This window comes from Nilaparvata lugens, chromosome 3, assembly GCF_014356525.2.
Source record: "Nilaparvata lugens isolate BPH chromosome 3, ASM1435652v1, whole genome shotgun sequence".
Lineage (NCBI taxonomy): Eukaryota > Metazoa > Arthropoda > Insecta > Hemiptera > Delphacidae > Nilaparvata > Nilaparvata lugens.
Genome location: NC_052506.1, coordinates 55,381,664 through 55,400,242, shown reverse-complemented (window position 1 = coordinate 55,400,242; position 18,579 = coordinate 55,381,664). Strand labels below are relative to the sequence as shown.

At 34.3% G+C, this 18,579-nt stretch overlaps 1 protein-coding gene across 1 annotated transcript in view; it reads left to right on the top strand.

Annotated features, from left to right (window-relative positions):
• The window catches only part of LOC111056137 (pre-mRNA-splicing factor syf1 homolog), a 45,510-nt gene extending 27,859 nt beyond the window's left edge, over positions 1-17,651 (top strand). The window contains 9 exon segments of the mRNA XM_039424081.1: positions 1,501-1,663; positions 2,548-2,661; positions 6,031-6,193; positions 11,567-11,880; positions 12,690-12,806; positions 14,266-14,416; positions 16,593-16,763; positions 17,492-17,550; positions 17,552-17,651. Of these exon segments, the coding sequence (XP_039280015.1) occupies positions 1,501-1,663; positions 2,548-2,661; positions 6,031-6,193; positions 11,567-11,880; positions 12,690-12,806; positions 14,266-14,416; positions 16,593-16,763; positions 17,492-17,550; positions 17,552-17,575 (1,276 nt within the window). The 3' untranslated portion in view covers positions 17,576-17,651.
• The last annotated feature ends 928 nt before the right edge of the window (positions 17,652-18,579 follow it).

The following is an 18,579-nucleotide window of genomic DNA, read 5'->3' as shown; positions in this document are numbered from 1 at the left end:
CTAGAATGTCCTCCAATTGGCTAGTTCTCTCTAACAGCTGATTCTCAGTCAATCGGAGGATAAATCTGTTAGCCGATAAATGTCGGCCGACAATCGGTAAGTGTGAGAATGGCAAATTTATTATTCAACCATGTATGTAAAATTCCATCCCCGATATTCTGGTGTTAATAGTAGTTCACACACACACACACCACACACACACACACACACACACACACCACACACCACACACACACCACACACACACACACACACACACACACACAACACACACACACACACACACACACCACACACACACACCCACACACCACACACACACCACACACACACACACACACACACACACACACACACCACACAACACACACACCACACACCACACACACACACAACACACACACACACACACACACACCACACACACCACACACACACACACACACAACACACACACACACACACACACACACCACACACACCACACACACACAACACACACACACACACACACACACAACACACACACACACACCACACCACACACACACACACACACACACACCACACACACACACACCATATCCATTTTTGTATTCCACAACCATTTTACATGTAAATTATAACTTGCAAGTGCAACACAAATTCTGGATAAAATTACGTTTAAAACTCTCGATGACAGAGCGATGTTGTCCTGCCAGTTGCAGCGATCCTGTCAACAACAAGATACCTGTTTGGCCGATAATCGATGTATGCCATCTTATGTGTATGTGGAAGATGTTTTATTTCATATTTTGTAATTTCGGATCCACGAAATCGGCCCTATATAGTGGCGGTGAAAAATCGGTCTGATAGAGTTTAGAATTGAAGGACTGGAACCTTTTGAAGGAAGTAACTTTAAACTTTTTTGTGTTTTTTTTTAAATATCACTTCTCTTGGAATCATGGAATGTACTAATCAATAATTTATTTATTCATAACAAATGAACATGGAAAAAAGTCCGATTTCTTCAGTTTCCTGTAATTTTAATACTTTTTCGTATTCTTAATCCAAGTAAGTTTTTTTAATTAACAAAGCATGTTGAATGGACCTATGTTGAATAAGAAATTTTCAACGTGCTAGAAACTTGTGTGAAATGTCACTCCCTTTACAAAGTTTTGATACTACAGGCAGTTCTAACTATTTTATAACTTAGTTCTATTCTGTAATTACAATGTTTCTTTTGTACTTCACTATTTATTTTTTTAATACAAGCTCACAATCAGACTTTAGTTTTGTGAGCATCACACGTTCTTTTGTAATATTACTTTCTTTGTTAATATTGTGTAATTTTATTTATGAATTTGTACAAAGAACAAATAAATTGTATTTGAAATTTTAATTTGAATTCAGGAATTGTACAAGCTTTCTACCCTATAAACTTCTATCCTTTTCCTTTTAATGCACAATTTTTGAGGTAGAAATCGAATGTTTATTAATGGCTGACTAACATTTTTACAGGAACTACGATGGCTCGCTGAAAATCCTACAGCGGGCTTCAGTGATGCCGTCGAGGAAAGTGGCCTATCATGACGAAACCGAAACAGTTCAGATGAGAGTTTACAAGTCACTCAAACTGTGGTCCATGTATGCTGATCTCGAAGAAAGCTTTGGCACCTTCAAGGTATTTATAGCTTTAATGCAATCTATACTGAAAATCACATTCGTTCATGCACATCATCTTAAATGACATAATAGATTAGAAGAATAGAATATTGACTCACAAAGGCACTACATAATCAAGCATAGCTCGGTAGTATGTGAAATGTCATATTCGTTTTATAGAGTTAAGATGAGTTATACAGTATAAGTCTTTATATGATAGCCAATCTATAGTACGGTTTTTAATAGTAAAACATTTGGAGTATTAGCTTGAAGCTTGTAGCATAAATTGTCTATTAAACAGAATAAAATATCAAGATTGTAATGTAAAGTACATCACAGATTGAATTAGCTGTTTATAGTGTGATTATTTTAAAGTCAGTGGATTTCACAGGAGAGCATTGTTTCTACTTTTCCAGATGGATGACAATGAGGGCTAGCAATGCTAAATATAGTGCAACTTTGAATCTATTCTATTTTTAAAATACTGGTGACCTACACTAATTTTAATTCAATTTTTGTAACTTAATTTTTTGATTGCAACCGAAAATTTGACACATTCATGCCCAGTTTCTCAGTCGTTCCATAAACTGTTTATCCATTCAATAACTTTATTGAATCGATAAAAATGAGAAATCCGTTTCTAGAACGCTCCATAAACTTATTGAATCCATAAATCTCTTGATAAACTATAGTGCCAAAATCTAGCTATAGAATATTCATGAAATGTATAAATGTGCCAAATTTTCGGAATGGAACGGAATGGATTAAATTTTTGGTTGCATTCGAAAAATTAAGTTGCAAAAATTAACTGTAGGTCACAAGTATTTTGTTAATAACTGTGGTGTAAACGCAGCTTTAGTAACGCTCTTGTTATCTTATTGCCTACTATTTTTCTTTTCACAGTCCTGCAAATCCGTTTATGACAGAATAATCGATTTGAAGATAGCGACGCCTCAAATTATAATAAATTATGGACTATTTCTAGAAGAACATAAATACTTTGAAGAAGCATTCAGGGTGAGTATTTTAATTCTATATTGACTATTGAAGTAGATTAAATACAATATTCTATTTTTAAAATAATCTGTATAGAACAGGGGCGGCTCTTTTGGGACTCCAGGTACAGCCGGGCGTACCAAATGTTCTTAGAAAATAGTAATAAAATTGCTTCATTAAGGTATCTGATGAATAGGAAAATATGAGCTGTTATTTTCGATTCCAAGATGGATTTTATCTGTTAATTGAGTGTGAATATAGTGTAGAACCAATATTTGATAAAAAAAATTGTTTATTAGCATCAATATAAATGCTTGCAGTGTTGAGTTATTTTGAAAGTTGACTACGCATAGTATAATATGCCAGGTACAGCTCAATTCCAAAATCGACTTGCAGGCAGCACCTACTGCTCGGTTGCCATGACAACGGCTTTCACGCTACGTAGCTTCAGTGCGACTAGAAATGATGAGTCACAGGCAAGGTACTGCCCGAGGGGATACTTGAAGAGGGGATCTTGGCTGCCCTGGGTCTAAGCATGTGTTGAGCTAGTAGAGTGGTTAAAACTAGCGAGCTCCCCAAGACCCATACGGTACTCTTTTTTTTCTCTGCTTCTACAGTCCCCACTCCATGCTTGCGTCCACGCTTCACTTCTTAGTTGAGGTTATGTTACGATTGTTTTGAAAACGCGCGTGAATCCTTTTACGGTTTGGAAGTGATACGGTAAATAATTATTGTGATTTAAAGTGAGTTAGTAGTAAATATGCTTTAATGATCAACGTAATCATGGAACCTAAACATGACTTAGTGCTATCACTGATAGAAACTCCTTTCTGCAAGTGGAAAGAAGAGGACAAGAAAGATTTGTTAGCCTCCAAAAGACCACAACCAATTCTTGTGGCACAAAAATCGGCTGATGAAAGTGGTTCTCACCGAAGAAATTTTCAATTAATTTGGTATAAGTGTAACTCGTGGTTATGTGGGAGCTCATACCTAAATAAACTTTTTTGTTGGGACTGTCTGCTTGTTGGAGTGAAGCAAGGAACATGGCATTTTCGGGCTTCGATAATTTAACAAGTGCTAAGCGATCATTCCAGAAGCATGAAGGTTCTACAGAACATATCAAGAATGCTATTGGTTTGAAAAATCTTAGAAAAAATATGAACACTATTTCGAATGCATTGAATGAAAATTATCGTCTATTCATTTCTAGATTCAATGAAAATGTTAGACTGAACAGGATAGTGATGAAGTTACCGATTGATGTTGTTCTTTTTCTATCAAAACAGGAACTAGCATTTTGAGACCACGACGAATCAAGTGAGTCCATAAATAAAGGCAATTTCAAAGAACTTTTAAATTTATCACTCCAAACAAGTCCATTTGAAACAAGACAACATTATGAGAAAATAAAAAATGTATTCAGTGGTGATTCAAAGATCATCCAAAATGAACTGTTATCCATTATTTCTGATCATCTACGAGATACTGTTGAAAATGAAATCATGAAGTGTGATTTTTTTTCTGTTCAAGTGGATGACACCACAGACATCACATAAACATCGCAGTGTTCCGTTATACTGAGATTTGTATCAAAAAAAGGTAAAGTGACTGAGAGATTTTTAGGATTTTTTATGTTAGTTCAGACAGAACAGCTAATGCTTTATTTACACTACTGGACTCTACAATAAGGAAGTTTTCATACCCACAAAAACTAATAGCACAATGCTATGATGGTGCAAGTGTTATGTCTGGACATTTACGTGGACTTCAGGCGGAAGTTAAGGAATCTGCACCTCATGCAATTTTTATACACTGCCTTGCACATAGGTTGAATCTAGTTTTAAAACAGAGTATCAGCTGCGTCAAAGAATGTAGAGTATTTTTTTCCACAATATGTTCTGTGCCATCATTTTTTCATATGTCAGCTAAAAGAACGTACATTGCTGACTCAGTCATCATGAAACGCATACCATCGGGTATTGACACAAGATGGACATCACATGGCAAAGTGTTAAAAGTTGTTGTCGAAAACTGGGATGGGTTCAAAGAAATCTTCCAAAACATTATAGATGACCCAACATGTGACATTTTAGCTATTCAGCAGGCAAGGAGGCTATTGAAAGACTCCAATTCTTTCATTTTCACATTCCTGTCACACGTTTTCAATGACATTTTTCATGTCTGTGATATTTTATTCAAAGTGTTACAGAAAAAGAACTTGGACATTAATTTTTGTGCGAAACAAGTGGATTCAACAAAGAAAATCATGAGTGAAAAAAGAAATGAAACCAGCTTTGAATGTTACTTCGAGCTAGCTGAAAAAAAATCAGAAGTGAATCTGAAGAGAGGTGTGAGCTCAAAAGAAGAGTACAAACAGAAGTTGAAATTTCTATATTTTGAAATAATGAATAATATATCAATGGAAATCAATACTCGATACCAAGACATTGACAAAATCAACTTTCTTTGTCTGGCTGATGCATCCAACTTCCAGAAGTTTGCTCAGGATTTCCCTCAGCAAGCTCTGGATAATCTGAAAAATACATATGGATCATTTTTCGATACCAACAGGCTGAAAAATGAACTTTTGTTCATCTATTCTGATGAAAACTATAGAGAAATCAGCCTAGAAAAATTGACACAGACATTTATTGAGAATGACACAAGAGAGGTTTTCAAAGAGGCATATAAACTTTTCTCACTAATTTTGACGATCCCATCAACCAGTTGTTCAGTGGAGCGATCATTCTCTTGCATGAAGAGAGTAAAAACCTATTTACGGAATTCCACACACCAAGACCGTCTAAATGATCTAGCAGTCATTTCAATAGAGAAAGAACTTCTAAAAGAGCTTATGGACACCACACCATTCCATGAGGACATTATTGATAAGTTTGCTGCCATCAAGTACAGGAAACTGAATTTGGTCTACAAGAAATAACATAGATGGTGAGTTTTGATGACATTATATTTGGGCTGTACTAAGCATTTTACCCTGGAGCCGCCACTGGTGTAGAATAATATTAAATCTTTCACCTACTATTTATAATATTACCATTATATATTATTTCATATAATTTTTTATTCTATATTTTCAAATAATTAGTTTTAAAATGCAGGAATTCAAATAAAATAGATTTCCAGCTAAAAATCTGTTTGAATTCGATTATTTAGCTCAAATGGGATGCCTTACAATGGCCTGTTCAGATAGAGATAAGAGAGAAACTTCTAAGAGTAGTATTGAGCTATTCAACTCTCAATCAATTTGATTGATTCTAGAAACCTTTCAGTAATCGAGCTTATAAATTTAGGAAGTACAGTCTAACTGTTCTGTATTATTCTATATTATCGCTTTTCTCATTTCCACTATGATTTTGATTTATTTTCTAGGCATATGAAAAAGGAATCGCTTTGTTCAAGTGGCCGAATGTCTACGATGTTTGGAATACTTACCTAACAAAGTTTTTAGATCGATATGGAGGTACCAAACTGGAGAGGTCCAGAGATTTATTTGAACAGTGTCTTGAAAATTGTCCACCGAAATTCGCTAAAGGTAAATCAACTTTTTAATTTTCCCTCTTTGTAATATACCGGCTGATTCAAAAAGGACAAATTTACAACTTACATTCATATAAATCTTATTAAACAAGGTACGCAGCTGGTTTTGGTGTTGATTTAAAGGAAAACACTTCAAGTTTTTTTACCTTAAAAGATTCTCTATGTGACTTCCGTTTGTTATCCTGCAGACATCCCATCGATAGACGATTTCTTCCCAGACTCGCACTAGCATTTCAGGTCCAAAACTTGCTCAACAGCAGCGCAAATCCTTGCTCTAAGTTCAGGTAGAGTGGCTAGCAAAGGAGGTACGTACATATTCAGTGCTTTGAAAATTGGAAATGTATGTGACTTCCTATTAACTCCCTGTATAATTCTTATTACAGACTTCTGTAGCACTACAAGACTTTTATAATGAGAAACAAAAGTGGATGACCAACAGGAAATTCCGTATACAAGCTTAGAATGGAAAAATGCATAGTACATAATCCTTAGAAAATGTTTAGGGAAAAACTGCTTCAAGTGATAAAATCGTCTTATCAAGAACATTAAATACATCTTTATTTTCTTTATGTGGGAATCCCAAGTTAATTTATAATCAAGAATCAAACCTAAGTATTTTATTGTATCAGATTGATCTATCTCATCACAGCTACATGACACACTATTACAACCAACTTTATGATATTTTAGAGAAACTGGAAAACTGAAAGGAGCTGATAAGGAGAAATTTAGTTTTAGATGCATTTAGTGCTAATTTATTATATTGGAACCAACAACACAAGTCATTAAGATCCAGCTGCATCATTTCTTGCAATTTTATCTCACTGTCAGAAGAATATGCTAACGCAGTATCATCTGCAAAAGAAGTTAAAGAGCCTTGAAAGTTATGGGAAAAGAGATCATTTAAGTAAATCAGGAAAAGGATCGGACCCAATACCGATCCCTGAGGTACACCACAAGTGATCAAAGCCAATTCACTACTAAATTCACCAATGAACACATATTGTCTACGATTATACAGGTATGACTCGATCCATCTAAAGGCCACCCCCCGGATACCAGATTCATGCAATTTGCGTAAAAGAATGCAATGATCTACCTTATCAAAGGATTTTTTTATGTCGAGGAATAGACCCGAAGTTCTACTCTTATACGGTTTGTTAATCCAATTATAGATTCCAGACATGAAATTTTGTAAAGCATGCTCAGTGTTCAGACCCTCCTGAAACCCATATTGTTGCTTATTGAAAAATTTGAACTGCTTGCAAAAACCGATTAGTTTTTTCTTGAATAGTTTTTCAAGTAATTTAGAAAAAATAGAGAGCAAAGAAATTGGTCTGTAATTAGAAATGTCGGTATGTGATCCAGATTAGAAAATAGGAATCACCTTGGCAATTTTTAGATCGGCAGGAAATCTACCCTCCAAGAAAGAAGTGTTGAAGTTATCACATAGAATTGGAACTATTGAAGTAGATATAGCCTTGAGAAGTTCAGAACAAATTGAGTCAGGACCTGGAGACTTGCCCTTTTATAATGAATTTATTTCATATAACAGTTCGTCATGAGTGACGACCGGCCTTAAAAACAAAGAATTACAGGAACGATAAGTTTTGAATTTGCGTTCATACGATTTTTTTGTAGCATCATTTAAATCAGCTATAGATGAAACAATTGTCCAGAAATTCTTATGATATAATCGTTGAATTTATCTGCCAGAACCTGTTCATCCAAAATCACAGAGTCATCAATATTCAAAGATATTGGCTTTTTCTTAGAGGATGATTGACCACAGTAACTATTAATAATCTCCCACTGTCGCTTGGGATGGTAGGCTTTCAAATTAGAAAAATATTTTACCTTCTGCTCCTTAATTAATTTGACTATTTTATTTTTAGAAGTAATAGAATCATTTTTAAGTTGCACATTATGAGGGTTTTTAGAAAGTTTTTTATAGAGTTTGTCTCGATTCTTCATTTCCGAGCACAAACTATCCATCATCCATGGCTTTAGAAATTTATAATGGTTTTTCGATAGCAATTGTTGTGAAAATTGAGTTGTAGCATCGTCTGTGTAAGAATTAAGCACATTCATGAAAGCAGAAAATTTTACATCAACATTATCATAGGCGAGAACACGCCTCCAGTCATGCTTTAATAGTAAACTATTTAGTTTCTTATAATCTACTTTTTTCCTAATTTGTGGAACCATATCATTATCATTTGTGTTTTCAATAAGGGACAATGAAGCTGATACAGCTCTGTGATCAGTGATATGTGATTCAATTTCCGCGATATGTATTTGATTAGTGTTCAATTTTGATTTGAAGAAAATATGATCTATACAGGTAGAACTTACATTAGTCACTCGAGTGTTAATGTTGACAAGAGATTCGAATCCATTAGAGCTCAGCATTTCCAAATATTCGAATGCCTTATCATTGTTTATGTCATTAATATTTATATTAATATCACCTAAAATTATAGGGTTATTGCTGCCTTTGTCATTCTCCAAGAAGCCACCAGCAAGGTCATTTAAGAAGGTATTAATACAAAAAGCTTGCCATCTATATAAACTTGAAACATTAAAACAATAGTTAGATATTTTGAATTTCAACAAAATGGAATCAGCACCCTGAATTTCCATATCTAATCTTGAACAATTAATCCCCTTATTGGTTGATACGAAAACTGCAATCATCAAGTGGCTGAAACCACGTCTCAGTCAATACTATTATGTCAGGTTTCAATTTCCAACAATTAATGTGAGCAATAAATGCATCAAATTTTTATTAAGACTGCGAATATTTTGGTGAATTATCGTTAGATTATCGGCATCAGTCACAAAACACGAGTCTATCTCGGTAATGTCAGTTGAATATTCACATTCTTCCATCATTTATAGATCCAAATGAACTTAGAACAAATAATAGAAGTAGGCTCCGAAGAAAATTGTTTACATGTACCAACAATAGGTGTATATCCATACTAGTTACATCATTCACACCAAAAGCACTCAGATGAAAACAGATGAAGGGATATTCAAGGAAACGTATATGAGTGAAGAAAGAACAGGAGATGGAATTGAAAAGATTAAAGCATTTCAATATGATTAAATGCATTGACAAGAAGTAATTAGCTTCCTAAAGTGGTTCAATGTCAATGAGACTCATACAAAAAAAAAGATAAATGAATAAAAATATAAATAATAATTATTAGCAATATTGCAATATATAAATAAATATAAATAATAGCAATGTGTTCCGACAATATTGAAAAAATACTATTGAAAATTGAAAATATAATCTAGGATCTTCGTAATGCGAAAAAAAATTGTTTTGATACTTTCAAAAAGTAGTAAAAAAATGATAATAATAATCAATAAATAAAAATAAGATATTCAAATAAGACCCTTCCACCTATAACATAAGGAGAAAAAAAACGTACGACTTTCAAGAGGTGAGAGCAGGAAGAGACAGATAACATATAGGCCTACTATAATTAATACAAAATCAAATTATTGTTCGTGATGAAGACATTTCATAATAGATAGTTCAAAATTGAAGTTCAGTTCAAATATAATTCAGTTCAATCCAATTTCATAATTTATTCATGGTTTTAGATCTTCACTTGAGCTCACAATGACAGGTTTGGAGTTGGTGTCCTTTCTAGTATAGATTCGCCCATTCTTAAACCAAACGTATTGAAACTTTCCTTTTGCATTGTTTTAGCAGTTTTAAAGAGGCTACGATTTAAAGGTGACATAGTTTCATTCACTTAGATCATCTTATTATTGTCAGCGAAGCCTAGATCAGCCAAAGTGAGTCCATTATTATTTTTGAAGCAGTTCATGAATTTATTCTTGTATGTAAAACCATCGAACTTGACTATAATAAGAGGCTGCATGATGGAAGTTACTTTATAACTGGAAGTTGATGGTAGCCTATGGCAGTTGTCAATCATAAAGTCCTTCAACTGAAACCCCACAGTTAGAGAAATTCTATTCAAAATAGAAATCAAATTCTCATTTTTATCATAAGGAACACCTATCAAATCAATGCAGTTTTTTCTGAGATATTGATTTAAATCATTATTCTCAATAAAAAGTTTTTGAAAGTTTTTATTCAACTGCACATTACAAGTTTGAATAGAATCAATATTTTTGCAGCATTCATTAATATCAGCTTCATTATTTTCAATCGCGGCAGCATTACGGTATCGTTGTTCAGTTCAAATAAATGTTCAATAGACTTTATGATGTCCTTCTGTTCGTTCTTAATAGTGCTTATATCAGTCTGAATCGTATCAACCTTTCTGATAAGAATATCTATTTTTGAACGAAAATTTTCACTGAAAACATTACCAGTTGTTTGTTGCGACAATTGATTATGATTATCACCACCTGCACCCCCACCGCCATCCGATCCACTGCATCCCTTCGCCGGCACCGAACCTCTCCCACCCCCACCATCTCCACAGCCACCTTTCAACTTAGAGCTCTTCATAACGGAAGAGCTGCTCCCTGTTAAATATTTCACACAATTTATCGCAAAAAAGAGAGTATTATGAATGTATAGGAAATTATTGAACAATAGAATACTTCCTGTGCCAATATCCTTTACACTTGTACAATTTCACAGTTAAAACACACTTTAAACTATTTCAAAAATACAGCAAAATAACAGAGTCTCGTCAACACGTCTTCTCACCTCAACATTCCGATCGCAACTTAATTATCCAATTATAATTATACTGTTATATACTGTTATACTGTTACATATCTAATTATAATTATAAGTATAATAATTATACTTATCTAATTATATTATTCTGTATGTTGTTTTGGGAATCCATACTTCGTGTACTGCAGTAAAAACAAAAACGTTAGTTGGATGTTTATTAAATATTGTATTTTAGTTGGACAAAAATACTCGGAATCCTTTGTCTGTTTTTATATATTCATATTGATGTTTGAATATGTAATAATCTCCATCAATATATTTCTTCTTATAAGTAAGTAAGAAGTTTTACTCGTATATTCTATCAATACAATCTACTTTACTATCAGTCGAGGCCCAGAAATCAATCAGGTACGAGGTACGACCATCTGAAAACACTAGTCACTCATTAGCCAGGCAGGTCATTCATATGTAGTTTTTTTCCCTGTAGTATACGAAGTATGGATTCCCAAAACAAGATGCAGTATAATATAATTAGATAACAAAACTATTATAATTATTCGAACAATTTCAATCTATATTGATATCTTTTCTCAACATATAAATGAATTATAATTATTCGAAAGATTTCAATATCATATTGATTTCTTTGCTCAACATATAAATGATGATGTTTGTTGTGTGGTTTTGCAGCCCTATACCTGCTGTATGCGAAACTGGAGGAAGAGCACGGGTTGGCGCGTCACGCAATGGCCGTGTACGAGCGAGCCACGTCGGCTGTGCTGCCCGAGGAGATGTTCGACCTGTTCAACATCTACATCAAGAAGGCGGCCGAGATCTACGGCGTGCCCAAGACGCGCCAGATCTACGAGAAGGCGATCGAAGTGCTCAATGAGGACAACACGCGCGAGATGTGTTTGCGCTTCGCCGAAATGGAAACCAAGCTCGGCGAAATCGACAGAGCACGCGCCATCTATGGCCACTGCAGCCAGATTTGCGATCCTAGAGTATGTTGGAATATGCATTAATCGAAAGAAAGCAGCCAAAGATCCATGTGCTTCAAATATGAAACTCAATTCCAAAATTGCAAATCCAAATGTACTCGGGTGATTGGATAAGATTACATTACAAATGAACGCTATATTCATAAATTCTTTCATATTATGATTTAACTGGCTTTTAATAATTATTATCATCACAAGATTTTGTCATTAATCCAGAGGAAACCCCAGAAAATCGTTACGGTATACTTTTACTGTGAATCTGATATTTGAATCAATTCTTAATTTTATACTTATAATATTTGTTTGTTAAAAATAAGAAAAATGATGAAATTTCATATTGATGCAAATTTAGAATTTCATGTGGTTGATGAGCGCAGGTGAGTCAATAATAAAGTTCATTGACCACTCCAATATCGTTCAAAATATTGTATGTGCAGTACTGGTATTGCTATTACTAACATACATTAAACTGTCGAAAATACATTGTATATAACAACATTGCCAATAAAATAAATTGCTCACCTTGAAAAAGTATCAAACTATTGAATATTACTATTCAATTGTTTTAATAATTTGTTTACGAAAGTGATGTTACCATTATGTTTTGAAAACCTGAATAATATGAATTTTTTTAATTCAGATTTGATTTCCTATGTAAATTCTTTTGCAATTATTTTAAATACTCTCTACTTCGAATAAATTTGAAGTTTTATCAAATTGAAGTTTCATAATTTTGTGAATCGATATGATCAAAATTTAATTATTGGCCTTACATTTTTCTTTATAATGAAAACAATATGTCTTTATTTTAGGTTACAAGCGAATTCTGGCAAACATGGAAAGAGTTTGAAGTTCGTCATGGAAATGAGGATACAATGAGAGAAATGCTGCGAATAAAACGAAGTGTACAGGCCACTTATAATACTCAGGTATGTTTTATCTATGTTAAATGTACTGATTTTATTTGTATTATACGCCGATTGAATTTGAATTGTAATTAAACGTATGAGATAAGCAAATGTTGAAATGATTTAAAAATGATTGAAAAATAAAATACCCTTTTTTGAACGAGCGTTAGCGAAGTTTTCACTTTTCACTTACTGAATACCAAGTCATTTTCTGTCTGTATGTTCGACAAGAACTTTAGAGAGAATTGATCAATCAGCTTCAAATTTTGAACACGAATTCTTCGAACCTTTTTACAAGTCGAGTTCGTTGGACAACAAAATTGGAATCTATTGACAAAGTAGTTAGTCCATTATTATTAAAATTAGAGTTCATCTCAGAAATAAAAAAATTAGAATCTTAAAAAATAATTTAATTATAATTTGAACATTTTTCATTTAAATTACAATTTTTTCAATATTTTTTGAAAATTTTCAATTTAAAACTAACTTTTGTGTTCAATTTTTATTTTATCACCAGTTTGAAATCATCTACAGTATATTCATCTATTCATTTTTTATACTTATATTGTTGGATGATTAATTTTGAGTAATATTATACATTATTTAATCTTGTTACAACTTAGAATCAAAACGTTAGAAATAATAGATTAGAAAATTAAATTATGCGTAGTACACTGATGAATTTAAGCATAGTAGTTGAGGTTGGCCTTCTTTTTGGCCTGCACTTCAAGAATTGCATCCATGAAGTCTTCGTGAGTCACTGCAACTGCCCCTTTTCGGAGTGCAATCATACCGGCTTCCACACAGAGTGCCTTGCACTGAGCTCCGTTGAAGTCGTCAGTGGACCGTGACACCTCCTCAAAGTTGACATCGGGACTGACGTTCATTTTGCGCGAGTGAATCTGCATGATGCGGGCCCTGGCCTCCTCGTTCGGGTGCGGAAACTCGATCTTACGGTCCAGACGCCCGAATCTCAGCAGAGCCGGGTCCAGGATGTCTACTCGGTTTGTGGCTGCTATCACCTTGATATCAGCGGTCGAACTGAACCCATCAAGCTGGTTGAGCAGTTCCAACATGGTTAATAATCATGCCTTCATGATGAGCCTCCTCCCCCTCTCATCCTCCTCCTCTTTTGCCTCTATAATTCGTATAACCGCCATAATTCGTAGTAAATGCGTGGTCCCGTAAACTACGAATTATAGAGGTTTTACTGTATTACAATAGCTTTATATCTATAGCTATTTCTATGGGTAACCGAATTCTATTTAATTTGTTATAATCTATGTTACATAATATAATGTAATTGTTGATTGTTTTGTTTGTCAGGTGAACATGATGTCGGCGCAGATGCTATCGGCGGCCAGCAATGTGTCGGGCACTGTTGCCGATTTGGCGCCCGGAGCCAAGGACGGAATCTATTTAATTTGTTATAATCTATGTTACATAATATAATGTAATTGTTGATTGTTTTGTTTGTCAGGTGAACATGATGTCGGCGCAGATGCTATCGGCGGCCAGCAATGTGTCGGGCACTGTTGCCGATTTGGCGCCCGGAGCCAAGGACGGAATGCGCATGCTCGAGGCCAAGGCCGCTGAAATGGCATTCGAGGAGAGATCCGCTACTGCTCCTGGTCAGTCTAACATCATCATCATTATACTCAATATTACTGCCCGTTTTCTTGAGTAAGAGAGTATTGCCTCTCTTCATAAGAGTTTTCCTCTTAATAGGTAAAATGCCGGTTCTACCGTAAATCATACCCCATCGTTAAGTAATTATATTTAGAATTATTACTCGTTATTGTACAATATCACACTATCCATACTTTCAATTTCTTCTTTATTCTATCATGGGACTTGTTAGGTAGGTACCACTAACGAACTTGGAATTTTGAAAGTTATGATATTTTACTTGAAGGGTGAAACCACATTTAGTGTTGTTTTCAGGCGACAAACCAGTCAGTCAATCGGAGAGCTATTTGCCCGCCCTTCCGACTCTAAAAACGTAGTCTGAAAATGCCTGAAAAACCGCTTATTATTTTCTGGCCCTGAGTGTATATGAGATTTCATCATTACTAGGAAATATTTTCCCTAACTTAACTTCACACGTGCAAGTAAGTTGTCTGTATATCTTTCTTTTATTCATTCATTCTTCAAGAATGCAGGCACGTCATGCACAGTTATATTTCTTTCTTGCCCATATACTATACATTACACAATTGAAGCTTAAATCATTTCAATTCACTGAAGTGTATACTGTAATACAATTTTAATAATAAAATATCAGAATAGTAATACTGTAATCTAATGTCCTGATCTGTATCTAATCGATTTGTTCTATTGTTATAAACTGACAGCCTCATAATAGAAATTTAACAAACAGTTTTCGCAGTTCAGTAAATGGTTTAAAGTAGATATTACCATAGATAAAGGATAAGCATAAAAAATGATTGGTGCCGGCAGAAATGAAATATGAGCGAGCAATAAAACATCAATTCATTCTCAGCGGTAGTGCTGAGAAAGCATAAAGTTTTCTCACTCTCTCCCTACTCAGACACAAAAACCCTGACCAACCTCACAACGCTTAAAAAACCAGTTGCTATTTCCCAAGTACACAACTTTTCCGCTACAAACGCCACTAACTAGCCTGAGTAATAATTCAATTTCCATACAGCTCCGACAGATCTCGCTAGCAAAATTTGCAACCAGAAATTACCATTGCATGGAAAGTCTCCTATATTTCTTGTCTCTGATATTACCCTATTAAATGTTTTATTTTAATTGCGGATTTTAAACTACCTTAAAAACTGGAAAGATGTGGTTCATATTATCATACACTCTAGAATAGGGTAATTTATACTATGCTAAGAACTTGTATAGTAGCGGACTGCAAAGGACATCCCTGGGTTGATTTACCCCTTCCACAGTATCAAGACGCTACTATGCATTCTAATAACATTTTATCATCCAACTATTTGAGTCAACTAGTCAGAATGCCGTAATTCTATTATTAGTCATGATTCCTTCTACCACCGCCCATCCCCATCCCCGCACCAAACAACTACCTTTCTATCAATCCAGTAATGTGGTGTGGGCAGCTCACTGTAGCTCATCACTGTTTTGAACATTTGATTATTTAGATACCTAATTTTAATGATAAAATTATTCATTTCGTAATAATTCTTTAATACCAAAAGCATTATATAAACTTCAAATAAAACACACATTTTCTCGTCTTCTCCACAAATATATAGTGAGGTCCACGTTATGACAGTGGAGAAAGATAGGAGATCAACGTTGCCGATCCTCTGTCTCATCAATGCCTTCTATAGACGGTAGCTGGTACAGGTGCATTGATGTAATATTAAAAAACTGTTCTTTCTCATTAAAAAAATATATTTTATTAAGCAAGAAATTATATTTCCCAATAATTATTTAATAATGAATTTCCACAATTAAGATTAAATATTTTGTTAATTAATTATTAATTCTACATTGTTAAAAGACGATCTAGCTACAGAGCAAAGCGAGAAAGAGATAGCGCTATCCGCTTTGTTGAATGATAGACAAGGATAGCAATACCATTGCTAATCAAACACTGCCATTATAACGTGGACCTCACTATAGTTTCATTTTCACAAAACTCAGATGCTCATGTTTTGGGCTAATACGATTATTCGTGTAGAAAATAATGGTGTTTCTATTTTATTTTGGAAAAGCCCCACATATCTGACAACAGTGTTGAATTTGAATATTCTTATTGTAATCTCTAATATTCTATTCTGATTATTGTGCTCTCTTATTTTGCAGCTGCAGCTCAAGTGAAGGGAGGAAACATTCTGTTTGTGAGGGGAGAAACGCAAGGACAAGACCGCGACGGAACGGACACCACCCGAGTCGTCAATCCTGATGAAATCAACATTGATGATGATGATGACGTTGATGATGATGACGCTGCCTCTGATGACGAACAAGAAGAAGGTATTGTATAATTAACCAATTTTATTGTAACTCATTTGAATGATTGTGCATAGGTACTACGGATGTTCAGTCACGAGAATAGGGTTGACTATGGAGAAGACGTGTAGCCGGCCAGTGCAAAACAGAGAGCATGCGTAGTTCTACTCCCCCTTCACGCAGATGCAATTTCAACTTTCTTCTGTACTGAACCATGTATAGTTAAATCGTTTATCCCTGAACGATTGTTAAGGGTTCTTATCATGTTTTATCCATCAAAATTTGTCATGCATTTAAACTGTTAATTTAGGGTGAAATAACTCACTTAAATTCTACTTCACTATCTCATCAAGTGACTGCCCATTTTACTGGCTCTTCAAGATGCTTGCGAAATAACACACGAATCATCATAACGCGTTCCCAATGCTATTTAAAATCAATTAAGTTATTATTTTCCATCTCAAACTATTTTGTAGTCATGATAATTTCACAAGTTTTAAATAACTTACTTCAAAGCCTCTTAGCATAGATTAATATTCATATAGCATTAACTTCGGTATTAGTTGGCTTTGAGATATTTTTAGGTTTCAGATAATTATTTTCTAAATGAATATTTTTATGTGTGTCAGTAGTTCTAGATATAAGACATTCATAATTTAGGCTCTCCTATATAGCTGACCATCAATGTTATAGTTTTCAAAGCAACTCAGCTGCTCTAACATAAATATAATTAATGATTTTAATTATTTCAGAAGAGATGCCAGTTGAGAAGCAGTCCATTCCCTCAGAAGTTTTTGGTAGTTTGAAGAGACAAAAAAGATGATGATTCCGATTGAGCTACATTCTGTCATTACAGTAGTGACGATATCCTTCTATCCTACAACAAGTGGCCAATAAATTTCATATTTTTTATGTCTTGTTTTCTTTATATTGCCTACAATATTCCAGTATTGAGTTATAATAAAATTGATGAAAGTAAAGTGGTCAGAGCATACTTGCCAAACAGAATAGAAATTTTCTACCATTGGATAAATCTTTCGGATATTGTAGTATGATCATTTTGGAGCTTCCAGATGGCTCAATTGATCCGATGTCCTCGACATTATTAGAACTACAGACGATTTCTTGAAAATCGACATATTTTTGCCGCCATTTTGTTTTTTTCATGATGACAAACATTTTTGAGATTGCCATCATGGATATTCTCTTTCTACACATCATTATAAAGAGATTGATACCATTCCCAAGTCTGTACCTTCAAGGAGTCATGAGTTACACGGTTCTCTAATTGTTGGGATTGGCATTTGGTGGAAAAAGCGTGTTTTCCGCTGCAAACAGTACTTTTCACTCTTTTTCCGATGACGCTCCAGCCGTAAAATATGGACTTAAAGCCTCCAACCACATGTCATTTTGAAGCTTTGGAAATATTCTACAACACTGTGCCAATAATACTAGTGTTTGACTACTGCGAATACATATACAGAGTGGAAAGTAAAATATTGTCCCCGAAGAATGTATGTTTCAAGTTTTTGAAGTTGAATAAATAATGGGTCGAAATGGGATAATTCTCTCGAACATCATTGTTTGGTTAATTCTAAACACTTTGGTGGTAAAACCAATCCGATATCTCTCACAATAACTGAATAACAAGCGATATAAGAATGTCTGTCAATAATGACCGCCATCTTGTATTTTTCAATGATGTCGAATATTTTCGTTGTTTCCATCATCAATATTCTTTATTCGTCTTGTTGTAACGAAGAGATTGAGACCATTTGCAAGTCTCTATCTTTAAGTAGTCATGAATTTTCGAGACCCGTTGAACATAAATATATACCCA